The sequence below is a fragment of the Schistocerca cancellata genome, chromosome 5 (assembly GCF_023864275.1).
Source record: "Schistocerca cancellata isolate TAMUIC-IGC-003103 chromosome 5, iqSchCanc2.1, whole genome shotgun sequence".
Classification (NCBI taxonomy): Eukaryota; Metazoa; Arthropoda; class Insecta; order Orthoptera; family Acrididae; genus Schistocerca; species Schistocerca cancellata.
Genome location: NC_064630.1, coordinates 837,204,517 through 837,230,048, shown reverse-complemented (window position 1 = coordinate 837,230,048; position 25,532 = coordinate 837,204,517). Strand labels below are relative to the sequence as shown.

Genomic DNA, 25,532 nt, shown 5'->3' with positions numbered 1-25,532 from the left:
ACCAGTGTACGGCGGTAGTCCTCGGTGCTCCACTGGACCCACGGGTGCCCACGTCAATGTTCCTCAGAGCATAATGGAGCCGCGGCAAGCCTGTCTTGTCTACAGGAGTCGAGGAGCTGTTCTCCTGGAAAACGACGGATTCGCCCCCTCCCATTAGCACGATGAAGAAGGTATCGGGATACATCAGACCACGTAACGCTCCGTCACAGCGCCAACGTCCAGTGCCGTTAGTCGCTTGTCCATTTCAGTCGTAGTTGGCGATGCCACGGTGTTTGCACACGCACGGGTCCTTGGCTGCGGAAGCACATCGTCAGGAGTGTTCTGTGCACTGTGTTCAGACACACTTGTACTACGCCCGTTGTTAGAGTCTGGCGTTAGTGCCGCCAGTCTGCCCGGCCTGCGTCGTGCGACATCTGTAACGACGCCTGGCCGTGGTTCCACCTCGGTTTCGCCACGTGCTGGAGACACTCGCCACAGCACAAGTCGTGCAGTTCCCGAAATGCTCGTGCCGCACCTCCGCGCCTTCACGTTGCGCCCTCGGTCAAACTCGGACAGATTGCGCACCTTCCACAATCTACACGAGGACAGCACGCTCTCTGGTACTACACGCGCCGTGCGTACGTCTGACTAGTAGACATTCCCCATCAGGTGGCGCTTCTATCGCCCTGATGGGTTTATACGTACTGCAGGTCGTCGGTCATAACATTCTGATCGATCAGTGTATATCCCCCGTAATGCAACGTGAGCCAGAAGTCCATCGACTAACTTTGAGGGTTTGTTCGGGGATACTTTCTGTATCTTTTGATATAAGGGAACCGGGGTCTCCGGTGGCTTGTTAATTACGATTTATTCGGTTTGCTACCGCGAACATCCACGTTTCTCTGTCAATACCTTCGAAACAGTGGAGAAGCCCGTAACACGAAATAGGTAAAACGCACGACTCGCAACCCTCAGACGAAGCACGTACACTGTTACCACAGTGTGTTCGCTGTCTTCCGTCTGTGTACTGTAGAGCACATAACAATGCAGAACGGTTCCGTTGCAGCTGTCATTCAAAACGCCGACCACCACGGCCGCAGCAGAGTGTACAGCGGCGCAGCACCATCGACCGTGTCGCACGCTCCAGAACTACAGGAGCTTGGGACCAGGCCCGCGCACGTGTCGGCCGTAATCTCTTCGCGTGCCCCCAGGACGACGAGTCCCCCGGCGTCGCGTGTGGTGACCGAGCCGCCAAGTGCGCTCACTCTGCACCCCCAACAACCCACACAAGTTTGTCGGGGGAGGTCTCGTTCACTCTGTATATCCGATACGCGTGCCAAGTGTACGAAATAATATATAGCTGGACAGTCAAGGTAAAATGTGATGTCGGAAGTACAATTACGTGGCTTGTAAGTAGGTTATGCCCGAAACAAGTTAACCCACAAAACAAATAGCAGCCTTGGTTCGCACGTGAAAATGTCTTACAATGTTTTGTAGACGCAAGCACCGTGCCGTGTATTAACAGAGACGTGATTGCTATGGCATTAAGATAAACCGTGTAGCCGAAAGTTCCTGGACATCCATTAAATCATATAATACAAAATTTGACTTTTTTCTTCTTCATCTGTTTCTACCAGCCACGTACAATGTTATTTCAAATGCATCATTCCTTAAGCTTTAACCTAACCCAATTGTCTTCATTAATTTTCTATGGGCCTTTATTCAGTTCGTGGTTTGCAGTTTACAAATTTGACTTTTCTGGGAAACATTGGTATGTTCCAGTTTTTTCTTGGAAAGATCACCGTCGTGAGCGTCTTCATTTGTGACCCACACTCGCTGAACGTCATTCAACCAGCGCCCACTTTTATTTCCAAAAAGAAAGTAAAAAACTGAGAGGTCTTTACATTACAACTCTTTCGCGTTATGTAACAATAGGACCCCTCCACCACGAACCATGGACTTACCGTTTGTGGGGAGGCTTGCGTGCCTCAGCGATACAGATAGCCGTACCGCAGGTGCAACCACAACGGAGGGGTATCTGTTGAGAGGCCAGACAATCGTGTGGTTCCTGAAGAGGGGCAGCAGCCTTTTCGGTAGTTACAGGGGCAACAGTCTGGATGATTGACGGATCTGGCCTTGCAACACTAACCACAACGGTCTTGCTGTGCTGGTACTGCGAACGGCTAAAAGCAAGGGGAAACTACAGCCGTAATTTTTCCCGAGAGCATGCAGCTTTATTGTATGCTTAAATGATGATAGCGTCCTCTTGGGTAAAATATTCCGGAGGTAAAATAGTCCTCCATTCGGATCTCCGGGCGGGGGCTACTCAAGAGGACGTCGTTATCAGGAGAAAGGCATTCGGCATTCTACGGATCGGAGCGTGGAATGTCAGATCCCTTAATCGGACAGGTAGGTTAGAAAATTTAAAAAGGGCAATGGATAGGTTGAAGTTAGATATAGTGGGAATTAGTGAATTTCGGTGGCAGGAGGAACAAGACTTTTGGTCAGATGAATACAGGGTTATAAATACAAAATGAAATAGGGGTAATGCAGGAGTAGGTTTAATAATGAATAGGAAAATAGGAATGCGGGTAAGCTACTACAAACAGCATAGTGAACGCATTACTGTGGCCAAGATAGAAACGAAGCCCACCACGCCTACTGCAGTAGTACAAGTTTATGTGCCAACTAACTCTCCAAATGGTGAAGAAATTGATGAAATTTATATGATATAAAAGAAATTATTCAGATAGTGAAGGGAGACGAAAATTTAATAGTCATGGGTGACTGGAATTCAAGAGTAGGAAAAGGGAGAGAAGGAAACGTAGTAGGTGTATATGGATTGGGGGTAAAAAATGAAAGAGCAAGCCGTCTGGTAGAATTTTGCACGGACCATAACTTAATCATAACTAACACTTGGTTCGAGAATCATAAAAGAAGGTTGTATACATGGAAGAATCCTGGAGATACTAAAAGGTATCAGATAGATTATATAATGGTAAGACAGAGATTTAGGAACAAGATTTTTAAATTGTAAGACATTTCCAGGGGCAGATGTGGACTCTGACCACAATCTATTGATTATGAACTGTAGATTAAAACTGAAGAAACTGCAAAGAAGGTGGGAACTTAAGGAGATGGGACCTGAATAAACTGACTAAACCAGAGGTTGTACAGAGTTTCAGGGAGACCATAAGGGAACAATTGACAGGAATGGGGGAAAGAAATACAGTAGAAGAAGAATGGGTAGCTCTGAGGGATGAAGTAGTAAAGGCAGCGGAGGATCAAGTAGGTAAAAAGACGTGGGCTAGTAGAAATCCTTTGGTAACAGAAGAAATATTGAATTTAATTCATGAAAGGAGAAAATATAACAATGCAGTGAGTGAAGCAGGTAAAAAGGCATACAGACGTCTCAAAAATGTGATCGACAGGAGGTGCAAAATGGCTAAGCAGGGATGGCTAGAGGACAAATGTAAGGATGTAGAGGCTTATCTCACTAGGGGCAAGATAGATACTGCCTACAGGAAAATTAAAGAGACCTTTGGAGAAAAGAGCGACTTGTATGAATATCAAGAGCTCAGATGGAAACCCAGTTCTAAGCAAAGAGGGGAAAGCAGAAAGGTGGAAGGAGTATATAGAGGATCTATACAAGGGCGATGTACTTGAGGACAATATTATGGAAATGGAAGAGGATGTAGATGAAGATGAAATGGGAGATACGATCCTGCGTGAAGAGTTTGACAGAGTAGTGAAAGACCTGAGTAGAAACAAGGCCCCGGAAGTAGAAAACATTTCATTAGAACTATTGACGGCCTTGGGAGAGCCAGTCCTGACAAAACTCTACCATCTGATGAGCAAGATGTATGAGACAGGCGAAATATCCTCAGTCTTCAAGAAAAATATAATAATTCCAATCCCAAAGAAAGTAGGTGTTGACAAATGTGAAAATTACCGAGCTATCAGTCTAATAAGTCACAGCTGCAAAATACTAATGCGAATTCTTTACAGACGAATGGTAAAACTGGTAGAAGCCGACCTCGAGGAAGATCAGTTTGGATTCCGTAGAAATGTTGGAACACGTGAGGCAATACTTACCTTACGACTTATCTTAGAAGAAAGATTGAGGCTCTGGCTCTGAGCACTATGGGACTCAACTGCTGAGGTCATTAGTCCCCTAGAACTTAGAACTAGTTAAACCTAACTAACCTAAGGACAGCACACACATCCATGCCCGAGGCAGGATTCGAACCTGCGACCGTAGCGGTCTCGCGGTTCCAGACTGCAGCGCCAGAACCGCGAGGCCACTTCAGCCGGCAAAGATTGAGGAAAGGCAAACCTACGTTTCTAGCATTTGTAGACTTAGTGGAAACTTTCGTCAATGTTGACTGGAATACTCTCTTTCAAATTATAAAGGTGGAAGGGTAAAATACAGGGAGCGAAAGGCTATTTACAATTTGTACAGAAACCAGATGGCAGTTTTAAGAGTCGAGGGGCACGAAAGGGAAACAGTGGTTGGGAAGGGAGTGAGACAGGGTTGTAGCCTCTCCCCGAAGTTATTCAATCTGTATATTGAGCAAGCAGTAAAGGAAACAAAAGAAAAATTTGGAGTAGGTATTAAAATCCATGGAGAAGAAATAAAAACTTTGAGGTTCGCCGATGACATTGTAATTCTGTCAGAGACAGCAAAGGACTTGGAAGAGCAGTTGAATGGAATGGACTGTGTCTTGAAAGGTGGATATAAAATGAACATCAACGAAAGCAAAACGAGGATAATGGAATGTAGTCGAATTAGGCCAGGTGATGCTGAGGGAATTAGATTAGGAAATGAGACACTTAAAGTAGTAAAGGAGTTTTGCTATTTGGGGAGCAAAATAACTGATGATGGTCGAAGTAGAAAGGATATAAAATGTAGACTGGCAATAGCAAAGAAAGCGTTTCTGAAGAAGAGAAATTTGTTAACATCGAGTTTAGATTTAAGTGTCAGGAAGTCTTTTCTGAAAGTATTTGTATGGAGTGTAACCATGTATGAAAGTGAAACATGGACTATAAATAGTTTGCACAGGAAGAGAATATAAGCTTTCGAAATGTGGTGCTACAGAAGAATGCTGAAGATTAGGTGGGTTGATCACATAACTAATGAGGAGGTATTGAATAGTATTGGGTAGAGGAGTTTGTGGCACAACTTGAGAAGAAGAAGGGATCGGTTGGTAGGGCATATTCTGAGGCATCAAGGGATCACAAATTTCGCATTGGAGGGCAGCGTGGAGGGTAAAAATCGTAGAGGGAGGCCAAGAGATGAATACACTAAGCAGATTCAGATTGATGTAGGTTGCAGTAGGTACTGGGAGATGAAGAAGCTTGCACAGGACAGTAGCATGGAGAGCTGCATCAAACCAGACTCTGGACTGAAGACCACAACAACAACAACAACAACAATAGGACCCACGATCTGTGACCTTCCCACGTGCTTGTGCAGTTCATTGTTATGATGTAATACAAACTCTCCATCTTGTCGCACTGCGCATGAGACATCTGTCTTCTGGACTTCCAAGGCGGAGAGAGAGAGAGAGAGAGAGAGAGAGAGAGAGAGAGAGAGAGAGCCATCGCCGGCAGCTGACTCTCTGTACGTGACTCGCGCGCTGCGTTCTGACCGCAAGCAGCACTTACAACCCAGTGAAGTTTAATTTCTTGTAGGCTTTGTGTTGCGTTCGGCCGGGATACATAGGGACAGCGAGGCAAAAATTAAAATGTTTTTAAGACCTGTAACTGTCTCACTGTGTTAGGTTTTGGAGAATCATTCGCTGATGTAACCGTTACTGAATAAATGGCACTAAACGGCAACCGACTGTCGATTCCTTGCTGCCTCAGAGGGACTCTTATCTACCCGATCGGTTCAGGAAGTCCCCATTACATATTAGCTTTTCCGAGAAAGCAATTTTTTTATTATTACATGTACATCTACATCTACATAGATACTATGCAAATCATATTTCAAGTGCCTGGCAAAGGGTTCATCGAACAACCTTCACAATTCTCTATTATTCCAATCTCGTATAGCGCGCTGAAAGAACGAACAGCTATGTCTTTCCGTGCGAGATCTGATTTTCCTTATTTTATTGTGGTGATCGTTTCTTCCTATGTAGGTCGGCGTCAACAAAATATTTTCGCATTCGGAGGAGAAAGTTCGTGACTGAAATTTCGGGAGAAGATTCCGCCGCCACAAAAGACGCCTTTGTTTTAATGATGTCCACCACAAATTCCTGTATCATGGCAGCGATAATACGAAACGTGTTGCCCTTCTTTGAACTTTTTCGATGTACTGCGTCAGTCCTGTCTGCTAAGGATCACACACCGCGCAGCAGTATTCTAAAGGAGGACGGACTAGCGTACTGTAGGCATTCTCTTTAGTAGATCTATTTCATTTTCTATGTCTCCTGCCAATAGAACGCAGTCTTTGGGTAACCTTCCCCACAACATTTTCTGTGTGTTCCTTCCAATTTAAGTTGTTCGTAATTGTAATTCCTAGGTATTTAGTTGAATTTGAGGCCTTTAAATTTGACTAATATATCGTGTAACCGAAGTTTAACGAATTCCTTTTAGCACTCATGTGGATGACTTCACATTTTTCGTTATTTAGGGTCAACTGCCAATTTTCGCACCATTCAGATATCTTTTCTAAATCGTTTTGCAAAAAAATGGTTCAAATGGCTCTTAGCACTATGGGACTCAACTGCTGTGGTCATAAGTCCGCTAGAACTTAGAACTACTTAAACCTAACTAACCTAAGGACAGCACACAACACCCAGCCATCACGAGGCAGAGAAAATCCCTGACCCCGCCGGGAATCGAACCCGGGAACCCGGGCGTGGGAAGCGAGAACGCTACCGCACGACCACGAGATGCGGGCAAATCGTTTTGCAATTTGTTTGGTCTTCTGATGACTTTATTAGTCGATAAACTAGAGCGTCATCTGCAAACAACCTAAGACGTCTGCTCAGGTTGTCTGCCAAATCGTTTATATAGATAAGGAACAGGGAAAGCTCTATAATTCTACCTAGCGGAACGCCAGAAATCTCTTCGGTTTTACTCGATGACTTTCCGTCAGTTACTACGAACTGGGATCTCTCTGATAGGAAATCACGAATCCAGTCACATAACTGAGTACTACGAACTGGGATCTCTCTGATAGGAAATCACGAATACAGTCACATAACTGAGATGATATTCCATAAGCACGGAATTTCACTGCAAGGCGCTTGTGCGTTACGGTGTAAAAAGCCTTCTGGAAATACAGAAATACAGAATGAATTTGAAATCTCTTGTCAATAGCACATAACAATTCGTGCGAGTAAAGAGCTAGTTGGGTTTCACAAGAACTATGTTTTCTAAATCCGTGTTGACCGTGTATCAATAGACCGTTTTCTTCGAGGTAACTGATAATGTCGAACACAATATATGTTGCAAAATCCTGCTGCATATAGACGTTAATGATATGGGCCTGTAATTTCGTGGATTACTCCTACTGCCTTTCTTGAATATTGGTGTGACCTGTAAAACTCTCCAATCTTTGGGTACGGATCTTTCGTCGAGCGAACAATTGTATGTGATTGTTATTTGGAAATTTGTGGTAAGGACTATGGGACCAAATGCTAGGGTCATCGGTCCCTAGGATTACGCACTATTTAATCTAACTTAAACTAACTTTCCCTAAGGACATCACACACATCCATGCCCGAGGGAGGACTCGAACCTCTGGCGGGGGATGCCGCGCGAACCGTGACAAGACGCCCAAGTGCGCACGGCCACCCCGCGTGGCCTAAGTATGGAGCTGTTGCATCAGCGTACTCTGAAACGAACCTAACTCGAGAGGAAGACTTGTTTTTGTTGACTGATTTAAGCTGCCTTACTACTCCGAGGATATCTACTTCTACGTTACACATGTTGGCAGCTGTTCTTGATTCGAATTCTGGAATATTTACTTCGTCTCCTTTGGTGAAGGAATTTTGGAAGGCTGTATTTAGCAACTCTGCTTTGGCAGCATTGTCTTCGATAGTATCTCCATTGCTATCTCGCAGAGAAGGCATTGATTATGTCATACCGCTAGCATACTTCACCTATGACCGGAATCTCTTTGGATTTTCGGCGAGGTTTCGAGACAAAGTTTCCTTGTGGAAACCATTATAAGCATCTCGCACTGAAGCTCGCGCTAATTTTCGAGCTTTTCTGCAACAGTGTTCTGGCTCTTTTGTGAACCGAGAAGGATCAGCTCCGTCGTTTGTTATTTTATTTGGTATAAATCTCTCAATCGTTGCCGATAGTGTTTCTTTGAATTGAAGCCACATCTGGTCTACACTTACATGGTTAATTTGGAAGGAGTGGAGATTGTTTCTCCGGAAGGCGTCAAGTGGATTGTTATCTGATTTTCCGAATAGGTGTATTTTTCGTTTATTTTTGGAGGATTTGGTGGTTACAACAACCATGTGTTCAACAGTCTGAATTTTAAATCTTCTTTACTTCTTGTGTAATTTTTCTGCCAAGAATAGTAAAACTCATCTACTACTGCCAGTATTTCATTTATTAAACTAGCTAGTTAGTGCCCGCTGCTTCGCTCGCACAGAGTGTACAGTCTGTACAGATTGTTCCGTTTTTCTTTAATCGAATTTTTATGTTCTTCACAAATTGCAACACCTTCTAAGCTTTTCACTCTAATTAAGGCCATAGAAGCATGGTCTTTTCCGTAGGTACTTCAAACCAAAATGCGATTCTGGTAGCTGGAGTCCATGGTTTTTGTTAATCACGCCTTCTGCGTTCTTGTTGTGATATTTCCATAGAAATTTTAATTTCCAACGAATATTTATTTATATCCAACCGAGAAGTGAAATACCAGTTTTCATAGATTTAGCTTAAAAAATTTTTAATACATCGAAATATTTTCTTAAAAATTTTGAGCCTCTATTTCTGAACCCTTAGAGGTTAAATTCCCAAAAAAAGGGAAACAGGCGTTTTTTTATTCCTAACCTGTAATGTAAGATCGTACCTCTTAATCAGTAGACTATTGCAACATTTTAAAATTTTAAAGTCGATCAATAATATAAACATTAAATACTGATAATGAAATTTTCATGGACCCTGGCAGCCGTTAGAAGGACAACCTGCAAAAGGTTTTAGCTGATTAGCGTTATAGACAAGTACATCTAGTAATCAGAACACAAGACTTAGCAGCTTAATCTGTTATCGCTTATCGCACATTTTGTTTCATTATCTCGATCGTTTTGCTGGTACCGTAACATTAGTCCAGTGGTTTCTGAAGAGTAAAATCAGAACGAGTTGCATTATGGCTTAATTTCGACTCTAAAATATCCAGTTTTTTTTAATTATCTGCAAGTAGAATGAACAAATAAAAACGTTTTAAAGTTCACAAAAAAGAGCCCACGACATGCTGCATAAGAGCACATAAATTCTGGAAACAATATCCATACATTTTCTTAAGAAAACTACGAGTTCCTCAAGTAAAAACATGAAAGTATAAAGATTATACACTCAGCACAATCCTGTACCAATGAACTTGAAATCATCAGATCTGTAGAATGACCAAAAGACTGTCACGAAAATTCAAACTACGAGTTTGCCAAGTAAAAACATAAAAGTTATGCACTCAGCTCGATCCGGTAATGATGAACAGCCGGCCGCGGTGGTCTAGCGGTTCTAGGCGCGCAGTCCGGAACGGCGCGGCTGCTACGGTCGCAGGTTCGAATCCTACCTCGGGCATGGATGTGTGTGATGTCCTTAGGTTAGTTAGGTTTAAGTAGTTCTAAGTTCTAGGGGACTGATGACCACAGATGTTAAGTCCCATAGTGCTCAGAGCCAATGATGAACATGAAAACATCAGTTCTGTAGAAAAACCAAAAAAGGCTGTCACGAAAATTCAGCATTAGGCTGATGATTTCAGCAGTTCAAAACAACTAGGATGCAGAAGTAATTCTTCGAAAATCGTATCACACTGGCAGTTCTTGCAACAGCGCAGTGCTTAGATCTCATTTCTCCGGAAGAATTCAAATCATCCCCACAAACGGCTGAGGTTTTCTGGACCAGCTATCACGCCGTACGTCAGCGTGTGCTGGACACCTGTCTCGAAAATGAAAGAGCGCTCCATCGATTTGTATTGAAGCGCGCCTCCTTGCTCTAGGACAGGTGTAAAACCCGCCCGAGGCAGGCGATAATTGATACGGAGGCGGGGATGCTGATGCTGTTAAACTAAATAGTGACGCCTCCAGTAAGGGAACAGTTTTTGCCAATCTGCTGACTAAGGAGCCCCTCATCAAAGGACATACTTCTCATCAGCGTTTGGTGCTGGGAACAACTTTGTTTTTCTTCCTTTATTGATTTTCGATTTCCCCCTCCCCCCCCCCCCATCGGAGGTGGGGGTGGGCTGACAGCAGCTTAATACGCTGCTCTACATCCGAGAGAAGAGTTACACAACACAATGGTAAGATAACAAACAATATAAAACGGTGACTTTGTTAATAACAGAAAATAGCGGAAAGTTGCGGAATTTAAAATATAAAAACACGGCAGTGACGATGCGGATGAAGACACACAGTAAGAAGACAGGCATAATTTAAAAAAAAAAAAACGCGGCGAAATTCTGATGTCTGTTCGCACGAGATAAAAAAACACAACTAGCTACAGTACAGTGGCTGTTCGCAACACTGACAGGGGACGCACAAGACTGAACATACACTGAAAACAGCACTATAGGCGACAAGGCGGCAAATGGGGACGGGGGGTAGGATCCGGACCGATGAGGGGGGAAAAAGAGGGAGGGAGGAAAAGAAAATAGGGGGAGCCGATGGAGGAAGAGGGCATAGTAAAAGGGGGCAGAGCGGACGCTGAAAGGAGTGGGGAAGGCAGTGGAGGAGAAAGCAAAAGGACTCGGGGGAGAGAAGGGAGTGAAAGAGAGTATAGGCAAGTAAAGAACAGACGGTTCAAATGGCTCTAAGCACTATCGGACTTAACATCTGAGGTCATCAGTCCCCTAGACTTAAAACTTCTTAAAACTAACTAACTTCAGGACATCCTACACATTCATGCCCGAGGCAGGATTCTAACCTGCGACCGCAATAGCCTCGTGGTTCCAGACCGAAGCGCCTAGATTCACTCGGCCACCGCGGCCGGCGGAAAGATCTGGATGGAAGGGGGGGGAGAGCCCAGGAAGAGGGAGGAAAGGGGAGGTGAGGATCAGAGTGGCATTGGAGGGATAAATGGAGGGAGAGACGGCATCATCTGGGAGGGGCAGTTGGTGGAAAGGAGATGAAGGGTGTAAAGGTGGAGGGTAGGGTAGACACAACGGTGAAGGCACGGCAGCGGGCGGGGGTTGGGGAGGAGAGGAGCAACAATGGGATGAGGGGGATCGTGACGGTGGGAGGTGTAGAGGACGAGGATACGTTCTAGGAAAAGGAGCAGATGGGGGAAAGGAATCAGATCATAGAGAATGTGCACGGGCGACGGGAGGCGTATACGGAGTGCACGGTGCTCGAGGATCTGGAGGGACTCATAGAAATTGGGAGGGCGGGGGGGGGGGGGGATGGATACCCAGGTGGGACTGGCATAACAGAGGATTGGACGAATTGATTTATAGGTGTGTAGGATGGTAGAGGGCTTCAAGCCCCACGTCCAGCCAGAGAGGAGTTTAAGGAGTCGGAGGCAGTTGTGGGCTTTGGATCGGATAGAGCAGAGATCAGGAATCCCAGTGAGGTGACGGTCAATGGTGAATTAGAGGTAGGTGAGGATGGGGGAGAGGCGGACAGGATGGGCGTAGATGGTAAGGGAAACGTAGAGAAGCCGGAAGGAGCGAGTGGTACGACCTACGATGATTGCCTGGGTCTTGGAAGGATTTATTTTCAGGATCCACTGGCTACACCAAGTGGCAAAAATGTCAGTCTGATTTTGGAGAAGACAGTGTGACCGTTGAAGAGTAGGAGCGAGGGCAAGCAGGCGGTGTCATCGGCATACTGCAAGAGGTATACTGGAGGAGGGGGGGAGGGGGCATATTGCCGTGTACAGGAAGTCGAGGAGAGGGGAGAGGACACAGCCCAGGGACACACCCGCGGAGGGGCAGAAGGTGCGGGAATCGCCGTTATGGATGGTAACGTAGGAGGGACGGGGAACATCCTTGAAACCTCGTATGCATGTTACCGGCCTATGTTCAAAACTATGTTTGAGCACTGTTACCGTAATTCTTTGTGTAACGATGAAAATGTTAACATCACTTTGATAAGTAATTTTGGCACAAAACTGAAGTAAGGTATTGACTGAATTGTATATGTTTTAAGAAAAGTGAGTTGGCACTATTTAGATCAAAGACCTCCTGCCTAGCCCTCCGAGCGCCACGACGAGAAGGAACGGGAAGAGCAAGGCTGCGGCCGGCCGGGCCGCCGACACAGCGAGCCGTTCGGCTTGTCACAGTTTGCCATCACTCATGTTACATTAGATTTACTTTCTGAATCAGGAATACCATTGCTTCCACGCACTGGTTCAAACAATGGAGAAGCCACACCATTCAGCGCTGAATGGGAATTGCTTTTTGAACGCCATACAGAGAGCTTGTTAGACCACCGCACTGTTAAGAGCTCTAAGAACGTTCACTGGAACTTCGTTACAACACCAGACACACAGGCGATGAAAAAACGGACTCCAGGGAAAATAGAGCTGTGACTAAATGTTTTGTGGTTGTTCATCGCCAATTATTTGATTTCATCAAGCCTTTCATTGCAAGGAGGGAATGAATTACTGACAGATATGGCGGAGAAGACTGATGCTCTAAAATAGTTAATCCTTCGGAAAAATCAGCTTCGAGTTCTTGACATACAAAATTTCTCACAACACAAGGCACTTATTTCCCGACGAGGTATGACTACCTTCGTTTCAGTAGTTGGGAAATTTCGTCATGACTTGTGAGAGAGATTTCAAGACTTTGCACGTTGAAAAATTATTTCGGTTGATTTGTGGGACCCTTCTCTCAACGACCTGTTAGTCCAACACAGGAATTTACACGAATCTTATGAAATGTTACACCAAGAGCCATACCCTCGACTGCACGGACAGATCCATAAATCTCGTTCAATATTTGGTTAAACACATGTGTGCGGACGATTTTTTTGTGATTGTTGGTTGGTTTGGGGGGAGGGGACCAAACAGCAAGGTCAAAGGTCATCAGTTCCATAGGATTAGGAAAGGATGGGGAAGGACGTTGGCCGTGCTCTTTTAGAGGAACCGACGTGGCATTTGCACGAAGCAATTTAGAGAAATCACGGAAATACAAAATCAGGATGGCCGGACGCGGGTTTCAACAGTCGTCCTCCCAAAGGCGACTCCAGTTTGCTTTTTTTTAATGAAATTTAGAAAGTCCCTCCGTCGTTCCTATTTAAAGATTTTAATGTGCGTGACACGACGTGTTTTTAATCTTGAACCAGAGTTGCAGATGTGACGATGTCGTCCGCGTTCCCCGAGTGGTGGTCACGTTATGTGACTGGACCGTATATAAAGCGGTGCGGACTGGTGGGTGCGTCACATCTCCGGCGGTAATCCGAAAGGATACCACCCTTCGATTGTGCCTTTCTGGCTCTAATCGCTCTATCGAAGCGATAGGTCTATTGCAGGTGCCAGCCACCCTGCAGCGGTCCAACCAGCAGCCAGCAGCCAGCAGCAAGCAGCGGTCCCAGCCAGCAGCCAGCTGCAATTCCAGCCTGCAGCCAGCAGCGGTTGCAGGCAGCAGCCAGCAGCAGTTCCAGCCAGCACCCAGCAGCCAGCAGCCAGCAGCGGTCCCAGCCAGCAGCGGTTGCAGCCAGCAGCCAGCAACCAGCAGCCAGCAGCAGTTCCAGCCAGCAGCGGTTGCAGCCAGCAGCGGTTCCAGCCAGCAGCAAGCAGCGGTCCCAGCCAGCAGCCAGCAGCAGTTCCAGGCAGCAGCCAGCAGCCAGCAGCGGTCCCAGCTAGCAGCCAGCAGCGGTCCCAGCCAGCCAGCAGCAGCAGTGTCCTCACTGGCCAGCCAGTCGGGTCACCCTCCCCCCCCCCCCCCCCCCCGGTCAGCAGCAGCAGAGTGTGGCTTCGGCCCCAGTCTCCTTCATCGTTCTCCGTCCTTTTTACTCTGTGTTTCTCGTTGCCTTGACCGTACCTCGTTTGCTTCTTTGTCCTGTCCAGTGTTTTTCCCCTTATCACCATGTCAACCCCCACCAACACTACTACAGCCACCACAACTGCCATCATATACACATCTCCCTCTGCCGTCGCCACCACTATCACGTGGTGTGCTCAATCAACCCCCCCCCCCCTCAGTTTTTTTTTTTTTGTCGCCCCATCCCCGGCTCCTCCTGCTGCGCCTCCTCTGATCCCTTCCCTCCACTCCCTCCCTCTGCTCCTTCCGTTTCCGCGGCTCCCGCTAGGGTGGTGGCCCAGAGGGCCAGGGCCCACGCTCAACTTTCCCCTTCGCCCTCTTCATCGTCTTCATCATCGCCGTCGCCATCGCCTTCGCCCTCACCATCTCCAGCGCCGACTCCAGCACCGGGACCTGCCACTCCACACCACCTGGAAGGTGGCTCCCTGGAAGGTGGCTCCCAGCCCCCACACCTCCTCCGCCACCGTCAAACGCCCCAGTGCCACCCCTGCCTCCTCTGCACCTAAAAAGGCTCTGCCTCTTCCCCTTCCCCTGCCCAGGATGCCATGGATGTCTCCCCGCCTGTCCCTGCCCCCTCCCTCTCCTCCTCCCCCTCCTCCTACCGGTACCTCCTCTCCTGTCCTGATCCCTCCCTTCTTGAGGCCCAGAACCTCACCCTCTTCCTTCGCCAGCATTTTCCCGGTGCCCCCATCTCCCTCCTCACTCCTCGCCGTGATTCGGTCCTCATCTCCTCCACTAGCCCTACCCTTCACAGAGATCTCCTTTCCCGCATGCCTGTCACCCTCTTTGGCCCTAATGCCTCCCTCACCCCTTCCCCTTCCCCACCTCCCTCCCACCAACCCAAACCCCCACATCGCCTGCTGACCCTCACCGCCGTGATCACTCAGCTTAGTCCGACGATCACAGAGGAGGAGGTGTTGGTGGAGCTCAAGGTGCATCCCCATCTGGAGGTGCGTGCTGTTCACCGCATCCGCAACTCAGCCAGCCCCACCCGCCTTATGTGGGTCTTTTCCGAACACGCCCCCTCCATAGACAGTCTCCTGAAGGAGGGTGCCATTCTCTTTCACCAACGCTACCAAGTTGACCCTCCCGTTCCCCTCCTCAATTCGTCTGCTGCCAGAGGTGCTTGACGTATAATGCACACCCGACATCTGAGTGCCACGAGACCCCCACCTGCCCGCACTGTAAGCAAGCCCACTTCTTACGGCAGTGCCCCAATCTCCAGTCCCCCCCTCCTGTAATACCTGTAACCTCCCTCATCCTACTTACTCCGAGAAATGTAAGGCCCGACCCCCTCCTACCACTCCTGAACTCCCTGTCCGCCCTCTGGACGCCCCCACCCCTCCTGGCAATTCCCTTTGCCCAACCCCTACTGCTGAGGACATCATCAGATTCCTCACCATCATCCTCCAAAATGTTCACCCTTTCCAGCGCCCCCACACCCTCCAACAGATATCCCTCGCCACCCGTTCCATTTTCCACCTAAAAATGTATACCACCTACTCCAACAACCAGGCCCATTTCACCTTCTCCCGTCTTGACACCCTCGTCAAAATGCCTGTCATGGCGTGACAGCACCGTATCCTTTTCAACAACATCCGCTCCCTTCCCGCCAACAAGCACCTCTTCCCCCACACCCTTGCTACCCACTGTGTGGATGCCTTCCTCCTCAATGAAACCTTCCTCCAACCCCACCACACTGTCCACACTTCGCCCTACCTCCTTCACCACTCCGATAATCCCCTCCTGATTCCGCGTGGCGGAGTTGCCATTGGTCACCACTGCCAGATCCCAGTTCGCTCCAACCTCTCCTTCCCGACCCCACCGAACACATGATCCTTAGTCTCTTCTTCCCCGGCCATACCGTCATCTGCAACAACATCTATGTCCGCCCTAACGCCCCTATTCCCTTCGACTTCCTCTCCCACATTGACTGTACCTTCACCTCCTATGTACCTCTCCTCCCTTCAAGGCGACCTCATCCCCATTCCCCAGCACACCCGTCTGGAATCCAACTCCACTCCCGATGTTATCCTTTCCTCCCGTAACCTCCTTGGCCGCATAACGGTGGATGTCCTGGAGCCTATTGGTAGCGACCATCTCCCTATCCTCCTCACTGTTTCAGACCCCTGTCCCGACCCTCGTAATGACCCTCCCCCAAAGTACGTCCATGACTATTCCCGTGCCAACTCGAATGCCTACCAAGATACCTTCTCCACCCAGGTCGTAGCCACCCCTTCACCTACCACCACCCTGACGATGTTACCCATGCCGCCTCCTTTCTCCAGCAGACCCTGTCTGAGGCCATGGAGGCCCATGTCCCTACTGTCGCCATCCACCCCCACCGTCCTACCCTACCCCCACAGGCCATCCTCCTCCTCCTCCGTGAATCCCGCTGTCTCTACCATGCCTTCCTCCACACACATTACCCAGACACACTACGATGCCACCGGCAACTCCAGCGACACATTAGAAATTTGCTCGCGGCTAAGAAACGCCAAGACTGGCGACAGGCATAGACACCCGTTTAAATGCTACCCTACCTATAAACTCGTCCAAGTTACGGTCAGCCTTCCATCGCCTTACTGGAACTAAAACCTCCCCCTACTATCCTCTTCTCCATGATGATCACCCCTTCCCTGACACCCTTAGTAAGGCCAATCACTATGCCTCCTACCTCTCCGATATTTTTTCCATCCCCGATGATCCCCAGTTCAATGACTCCCTCTTCCCGGATGTCCGCGATCGAACTGACACTTCTGTCCCTCCCCTCACACCTGGTTTCCAGTACTTGGACAACATTGCACACACGGAACTCAATGCCCCTATCACAACACAGGATCTTATTGCTACACTCCGCACAAAATGCAACACTGCTCCTGGTCACGATCGTGTCACCTACCGCCACCTTCGTGAAGCTCCTGTCTCTTTCCTCTCCACCCTGGGCAGGCTCTACAATGTAGTCTTGTCCACCGGCTACTACCCTGAACTGTGGAAACCCTGCCGTATCCTGATGTTCCTTAAACCTGGTAAACCGCCGTCCGCCGTCTCCTCCTACTGTACCTCGGTCTTCAGCAAGGTCCTGGAATCCATCCTCACCCGACGCATCCACCAGCATCTCCGCCAGCACCACCTCCTTCCCGTTACCCAGTGTGGTTTTGGCCGTCCTCTTCCGACGACCTTCTCCTTCACCTCACTCATCTCCTTTCCGAGCAGCTTAATTCCCGTCACTCCACAATGTTCCTCTCCCTGGACCTCGAATGTGCCTATGACCGCGTATGGCATTCTGGTCTCCTCTTCGCCCTTCCCATTAACTACGTCCATCTCATCGGCTCCTTTCTCTCCCACCGTCCTTCCTATGTCACCATCCATAACACTGATTCCTACACCTTTTTTCCCTCTGCCAGTGTACGCCAAGGCTCTGTCCTCTCCCCCCTTCTGTACCTTTTGTATACGGCGGACATGCCGCCGCCGTCACCCCCGTCCACCTTCTCCAGTTTGCCGATGACACCGCCTTCCTTGCCCTTGCCCCCACCCTGCACCGCTCCCAACACCTTCTCCGATCCCATCTTGACCGGTTCACCGCTTGGTGCAACCTGTGGTTGCTCAAGGTCAATCCCTCCAAAACCCAGGCGATCATTGTAGGCAAAACCACCCCTTCCTTCCGCCTCCTAGATTTCTATCTAACCATCCATCTATGGCCGTCCTATCGCCCTCACCCCCACCCTTCAGTACCTTGGCGGCACCCTCGACTGTCGCCTCTCCTGGACCCCCATCTCCGGACAATCCAAGCCGAGGCACGCTCTCGACTTCGTCTCATTGAGCTCCTTTCCGGCCGTACGTGGGGTCTGGACCCCTACACCATACTCCACATGTATAAATCCCTCATCCGCCCTATGCTTTGCTACGCCCATCCGGCCTGGACCTCCGCCCCCCCCTACCTTTTATAAATCCCTTCAGATCCTCGAACGCCAGGCTCTCCGCCTCGCCTATCGGATCCGTCTCCCCTCCCGCATGCGGATCCTGTACGACCTCATTCCGTTCCCCCACCTCCTTCTTTTCCTCGAAAGGATATGGATACAGTACACCTCCCGTAAACTCGATCGTCCTCACCCACTTGTCTCACCCGTCCTCTCCCAACCCCACCTGCTGCCGCGCCTGTATTTCCACGTCCCACCCGGTCTCCATTTCTCCACCCTCTCCCGAGGTGGCTTCCGCCAGCTCCCCCTCCCTGATGATGTCCTCCTCCCCTCCTATCAACTTTGATCCTCCCCTCCCAGTTCCTGTGTCTTTTCCTCTGGGCACCCTCCCTCCCTTCTCTCTCCTTTTCCCCCCATCCCCCATTCCTCCACCCCTCTTCCCCCGGGCTTCCCCTCCCCCTTCCTCCCTTCCTTCCTCACCCTATCTCTCCTGCCCGTGGCATCTCTGCTCTCCCTCTCCCACCCCTCCTCCTCCTCTTTTGGCAGGTCCCCGGACTCGTACACGCCCAGTGGACATTCGCGCGCCGGAGATCGTCGCCATCAGAGTCTAGTGTGTGAGCCTCCGTTTTGTGTTTTAGTGTTCTTTAGCCATCACGCCACCACTGTTCACCTGTTCCGTCGCAGTCGTCTGTGTTTTGTGCGCCGTGTCATCGGGTTTTAGTGTTTTTTCTCGTCCAGCGTGAAAGGCTTCACGTTTATTGTTTTTCGTGTCTACAGTTTTTGCCCGCCATTTGTAGTGTCTTATCTGTACCACCTTTCTGTCATCTTCATTGTACCACTAGCGGCTGAAGAGCAGCGTACTATGCTGCTGACAGCCCACCTTTGTATAAGGTGCTAAAAATAACAATAAAGAAAGAAAAAAGGTGGGTGCGCCACTTACCTGGAAGTAGATGTTGGTGGCGGAGTAGGCCTTGAGCACGGGCAGGCCGACGAAGGTGTGCTTGGAGCGGAAGGTGACGGGGTTGTGCACGAGCTGCGGGTCGCGCTTGCCGAAGGCGGCCGTCACGCGTATGCGGGGGCTGTGCGAGCCGGGGGCGGCGACGGCGCCGCCCGCCGCGCGCGCCACCTCGAAGTAGCGCCGGCCGTTCACCGACAGCTGCTGCATGGCGCCCACGAAGCCCGCCGGGCCGCCGCCGCCGCCCCCGCCGCCGCCCCCGGCCACCGCCTCCTCGGCCGCCGCAAGCGCGCTGGGCGCCGCCACCGCCCCCACGTGCACGGCGCGCACCTCCAGCAGCGCTCCGCGCCCCGGCGCCGCCTCCGCTGCCAACAACGGAGTGTTATATACACGACGAAAAAAAGAACATACGTTTTTTTCTCAAAATTCTCACCTTTAATATTTATACACTTTTGAATACTCATCTGATGGAACTAAATTTTCCTCGAGACAAATTATTCTTAACTATATCTTCAATAATGACTGGAGCTCAAGAAATGAATTAAAATTTTAGCCAAGGCCGGGACTTGTGGTCAAGTCTCCTGCTTACGGGCAGATGTGCAAGTCGTTACACGACAGCAGTGTTGTGGCTACCGCAACTGCACGCACTAACCAGAGTCCATTGCCCTTTCTGACACAAACTTCAATTCCGACCTTCAGCTAATTTCCCCTTCTCGTGTCGTCACTACTGCCGAGGCTCTCCGACACTGCAACAGCACTCCAGCTTTGTACGTACTGGGGAAATCCTGCCTGAACCTCAGGCGTAGTATCTGGTGAATACATTTCGAGCAATTCTCCCGGAATTTACTGTCCGAGATCCACGAAAATACTTTCGTCCCGCCATGTGCCGAATTTTCGAATCATTCGAAAGACGAGAAAGAATGATGTGTGAATTTCCTCTTCCAGTCACTACACATTATTCAAAATACACATTTGTCTGTTAAGTTAGGCGTTATTCGATAGTTATGTTGCCAGCGTGTTTCACAAAGGATCGGTGTTGAGAAAATAATTTTCGCCCTTCAAAATGGTTCAAATGGCTCTGAGCGCTATGGAACTTAACATATGAGGTCATCAGTCCCCTGGAACTTAGAACTACTTAAACCTAACTAACCTAAGGACATCACACACATCCGTGCCCGAGGCTTCGCCCTTCCTCTAATGATGAAGACAGTAGTTCAAGTTCGTCTGTCCGAAGAAGGAAGTTAAATGATGTAAGGTTTTCAACAAAGACTGGCTAGAAAACAAAGATTTTTTTCACACGGTTCATGAAAGGATACCACGTCATAGCAAAGTGTGTGATTTGCCTCGCCACCTTTTGGATAAAAATTGAAGGAAGAGAAAATGTATTGGATCATCAGAACACACAACAATACATTCAGAGCCAATACCATTACCGTAAAAATAAAACAGTTACACGTTTCTTTGTCAGAAACTAACGTCTGGAGAAGAATCTGCGATATGTGCTGAAATTGCATCTGTTTATCACAGTGTAAAACACGGCCTCAGCTACAACTCAATGCATTGCCAAATGAAATTGCAACAGTACTTATTTCCAGACAGTAATATTGCGTGTAAAATTTCGTGTGGAAGAACTAAGGCAAGTGTTCTCTTGGAAAATATTCTTGGCCCACACAGTCGAGATGTAGCCATAAGCTAGCTTCATAAAGCCTTTTACTTATCTGTGCACTCAGATGCTTCAGACAGAGGAAATAGAAAAACTTTTCATTATGCAATAATACTTCAGGGTTTCCCGGCGATATGTTGACATGCTGAATAATCGGGTCCCGCCGGCCGTGGTGGTCGAGCGGTTCTAGGCGCTACAGTCTGGAACCGCGCGACCGCTACGATCGCAGGTTCGAATCCTGCCTCGGGTATGGATGTGTATGATGTCCTTGGGTTAGTTAGGTTTAAGTAGTTCTACGGTCTAGGGGACTGATGACGTCAGCAGTTAAGTCCCATAGTGCTCAGAGGCATTTGAACCATTTTTTTTAATCGGGTCTTCTGCCGGTTGTTTGCGTCGTTCTCGCACGATGTTTCGACGGTGCGACTCTCCGTCTTCCTCAGGTGCTCCCTGAGAGTCGCGACGTCCGAATATCGTGCGAGAATGACCGGCAGAAGATCCCATTTTTCAGTATGTGAACATATCGTATGGAAATCCAAAGGAATTACACGAGGAGACTCTACGGGGAGCAGATGTACCCTAATGTACCCTAATGTCGCCAAAGGAAAGGTAAAATGCTGACTCCTCTGAGAATGAAATTTTCACTCTGCAGCGGAATGACACGAAACTTCCAGGCAGATCAGAGCTGTCTGACGGACCGAGACTCGAACTCCAGTTGAGCTACCCAAGCATGACACACCGCCCATCGTCACAGCGTTACCACGCGTCCTACCTCCAAAAATTCACAGACGCTCTCCCGTGTAACTTGCAAGATTAGCGCTCCTAGAAATTGCAGATTTGTGGAAAGGTCTTACGCGACCAAACTGCTGAGGTCATCGGTCCCTAAGCTTAGGCACTACTTAATCTAACTTAAACTAACTTACGCTAAGGACAACACACACACCCATGCCCGAGGGAGGACTCGAACCTCCGACGGGGTGTAGCGCTCCTGGAAGAAAGGATTTTCTCAGTTTCTTCCTGAGATGATCTGAGGGCGACGTAGTACGATGGTTCTCCAGGATGAAGCATCAGGTCAGTCCCAGGGCAGCAGACAAAATCAAACACCGACCGAGTCTCGAGAGTGCACGACGTGCGCCGCCAACTGGATGTGACGTCTAGGGAGTAATTGCTTCTACAGCTTTCTATAGCAACTTCCTTAACCAGTGAAGACTGGGACCAGGCTGTTGTTGCCTCGTCGTCACTATCAGAGTGCTCCAGGATGAAACCAACGAGCTGTCAACTAGCTAAGTCCGATCACATCAACAACCAGGAGCAGAAGAGTGGGAACTCTCGCACCGTGGTCAACCTGGGTGGCAAGTAATTCGACGAGACCACATCAACATTACTCTGAAATGGTCACGGTAAAACTAAAGGGCCATAATGCGCGTGCGATAACTGTAGCGTGCCTTTACAATCCACCAGGTAAACCTCTCCCTGTCGAAGAAATGCGGCATATAATGTCCAGAGACAGGTTAATACTCCTAGCAGACTTGGACGCTCGACAACCCAGACTTGGAGATAAGCACGAGAACCAAAATGGTCAGGTCATTTTCGACTTCCTCACGACTGAACCGTCAGACCGTTTGCCCATGTACTAACCAACAGTTATAGGCCACAGACGGACGGACCTGAGTGACTTGACCGACTCAAGCGTCGAGTGGTCACCTACTTATCCTTTTCTCCACTGATGCTATATCTCTCATGATCCACTACCCGCCAGATGGACCATCCGACTGTATTCGAACGCCGACTGGAGCCGGTACAAAGACATAGTAACAGAGGAACCGACAATACTGATTTGCACGACTTAGAGCTAGTGACAAACGGCCATCAGAAGAACGATAAACGTGGCATTACTACAGATAACAATAGAAACTGAAATCCGATAATCACCCACGAAGCCACTGACCTGATACAACAGAAAAGACGACTGTAAAGAGAAACGAGACGAACCATCGACGGCGAATTAACACGAACATGGAAGACTTAACAACTCCGTAAAACGTGTCATCTGAGCCATCAGCAAACACAGCGGGACGAAACTTGCTCTCGGCTCAACTACACAAACGGAGGCAAGTTGTGGAAACAGTTTAAAACACTGACAGGACAAAAACAGACCACCACCACCACTACACTAACAGCGAACCACGAGCCTACAACGGACAAACAGCAACAGGCAAACATTTTTAAAGAGGTCTTGCAGGATGTTTTTTCAATTCCGGAGGATAACAACTTCGGCGAACTGTAGACCTTCAACTGCCACAAATGTTCACAACACCTACAGCGTAGACGGAAAGCGGCCACTCACTTACCGAACCAATAACTGATGACTACATAATAGACGCCATCTCAACATGACGAAACTCTTAGCCCAGACAGGATGACATAAAACGAACACTGCCTTTGTTCCAATCCTCTCCTTACTGTTTAACGATTGCCTTGACACCGAGACCCTCCCGACGAGCAAAACCATTACGACTCCCGAGCCCGACAGGCCACGGACTGATCCGTCGTGTTACAGATCGATTTCTCTTCTATACGAGTTAGGGGAGCCTTGAGCAGCCGCTGGTGAAGTAACAGTGCAGCAGCAGTGCAATAGCGAGTCGCATATTCAGCTTTCATATTTGTTTAGTAGTTTCATTCTTAATTTCTTTCCGAGTGTATGTGCGCTTGCATATTTAATTACATAAAATCCTTGCGTATTCTCGTATTTGAGAGGAGTAATATTGTTTCTTGATAGCCGTAGTGTATAAATTCGCGGAGTCGTTAGATATTAGCAGCAGGATGGATAGGGTGTGTGCGTGCTGTGTGCGGGCGCAGGAGGAACTGGCCGCGGTTCGCGAGCAGCTGAGCGTGCTGTTGGCCACGGTCGGCCGCCTTCAGGCTGCTGCCTCGAGGTGCAGCGATGGCGGAGGGTCTGGCGCGTCGCTCGAGACACCCCAGGTGTCGCTCGCTGCGTCCGCTGGCTCAGCCGCCGAGGCACCTTCCGGTGTAGCCGGCGCGTTGGAGCCGCCCTCACCTCAGGGTGAGTGGCGGACTGCAACGCATTCGCGTCGCTCGAGGCGGGGGTCCAATGTGGAGGCTGGCCGGCTGGCCTCGCCCGCTCTGCCTGTGAGTGGACACGTGGCCGCTCCTTCAGCAGGGCCCGAGCAGGCACACGGGGGCAAAGGCTTGCTGGTTACTGGGAGCTCAAACGTTAGGCGGGTGATGGAGCCCCTTAGGGAAATAGCGTACAGGGCTGGAAAGAAATCCACCGTGCACTCGGTTTGTCCGAGATGTGGAGGCAGCCTTGCCTGCGGCTATCGAGCGTACGGGGTGCAGTCGTCTGCAAGTAGTTGCTCACGTCGGCACCAGTGCTGCCTGTCGCTTGGGTCCTGAGGCATCCTCAGTTCGTACGGGCGGCTGGCGGATTTGGTGAAGACCGCTGGCCTCGCACGCGGGGTGCAAGCAGAGCTCCCTATTTGCAGCATCGTTCCAGAGTGGATCGGGGTCCTTTGGTTTGGAGCCGAGTGGAGGGTCTCAACCGGAGGCTTCGTCGACTCTGTGACGGTCTTGGTTGCAGATTTCTAGACTTGCGCTATTGAGTGGGGAATTGTAGGACGCCCCTAGATAGGTCAGGGGTGCACTACACAAAGGAAGCGGCCACTCGGCTAGCAGAGTACTTGTGGCGTGCACATGGTGTTTTTTTAGGCTAGTCAGTAGTACGAGATGTCCTGAAGAACACTCACCAGTCGACGTGTAGGCAGCTATCAAGATATTAGCAGTAAATTTTCAGAGTGTTCGGAATAAAGTTCCTGAATGTACTGCCCTCCAGGAAGCGTGTGGCGTGCAAATTATTCTCGAGACTGGGACCTGGCTGAACCCTGAGATAGGAAGTTCTGAAATATTTATCGAGGGTTGGAACGTGTATCGGAAAGACAGATTAGACACCGTAGGAGGTGGTATCTTCATTGCAATTGACGAAAATATTGTGTCTACTGACGTCGAAGTAGAGTGTGATTGTGAAGTTATCTGGACACGTTTAACAGGGCTAGGGGAAATAAAGTTAAATGTGGGGTGTTATTACCGGCCACCAGGTTCCACCGTGACAGTTCTAGAATCATTCAAAGGGAGTCTACACTCTGTATCGCAGAAGTACCCGGATCATGCTATATTAGTCGGAAGCGACTTTAACCTACCTAGCATAGACTGGGATGTGTATGGATTCATTACAGGTGGTATAGACAAGCCGTCGTGTGAATTACTTTTGAACACATTATCCGAAAACTGTCTTGAGCAGCTAAATCAACAGCCAACGCGTAATGGAAATATTTTGGATCTGGTAGCCACGAACAGACCAGACCTCATCGACGGTGTCAGGGTTTAGACATCATGATGTTGTCATTACGACTATGGCTACGAAAGTTAAAAAGTCGGTCAAGAAGGCTAGGAGAGTATTCTTACTAGAAAGAGCAGATAAGCAGTTGTTAGCATCCCACTAAGTAAATGAATCGACTTCATTTACTTCCGGTACGATGGACGTAGAAGAATTATGGGCAACTTTTAAACACATTGTAAATCACGCATTGGACAAGTATGTGCCGAAAAAGTGGGTTACGAACGGAAAAGACCCACCGTGGTTTAATAGCGCAATTCGGAGAATGCTCAGGAAGCAAAGGCAGTTGCACTCGCGGTACAAGAAAAACATGGTTCAAATTGCTCTGAGCACTATGCGACTTAACTTCTGAAGTCATCAGTCGCCTAGAACTTAGAACTAATTAAACATAACGAACCTAACGACATTACACACATCCATGCCCGAGGCAGGAT

The 25,532-nt window shown here is 48.9% G+C and overlaps 1 protein-coding gene across 6 annotated transcripts in view; it reads right to left on the bottom strand.

The window, feature by feature from the left end:
* LOC126187518 (neurexin-1a) overlaps positions 1 to 25,532 on the bottom strand; it is a 2,258,738-nt gene that overhangs the window by 274,631 nt on the left and 1,958,575 nt on the right. For all 6 annotated transcript variants that reach the window (XM_049928650.1, XM_049928652.1, XM_049928651.1 and 3 more), the window contains exon 15: positions 19,010 to 19,389. In XM_049928650.1, the coding sequence (XP_049784607.1) occupies positions 19,010 to 19,389 (380 nt within the window). The remainder of the gene's footprint in view (positions 1 to 19,009; positions 19,390 to 25,532) is intronic.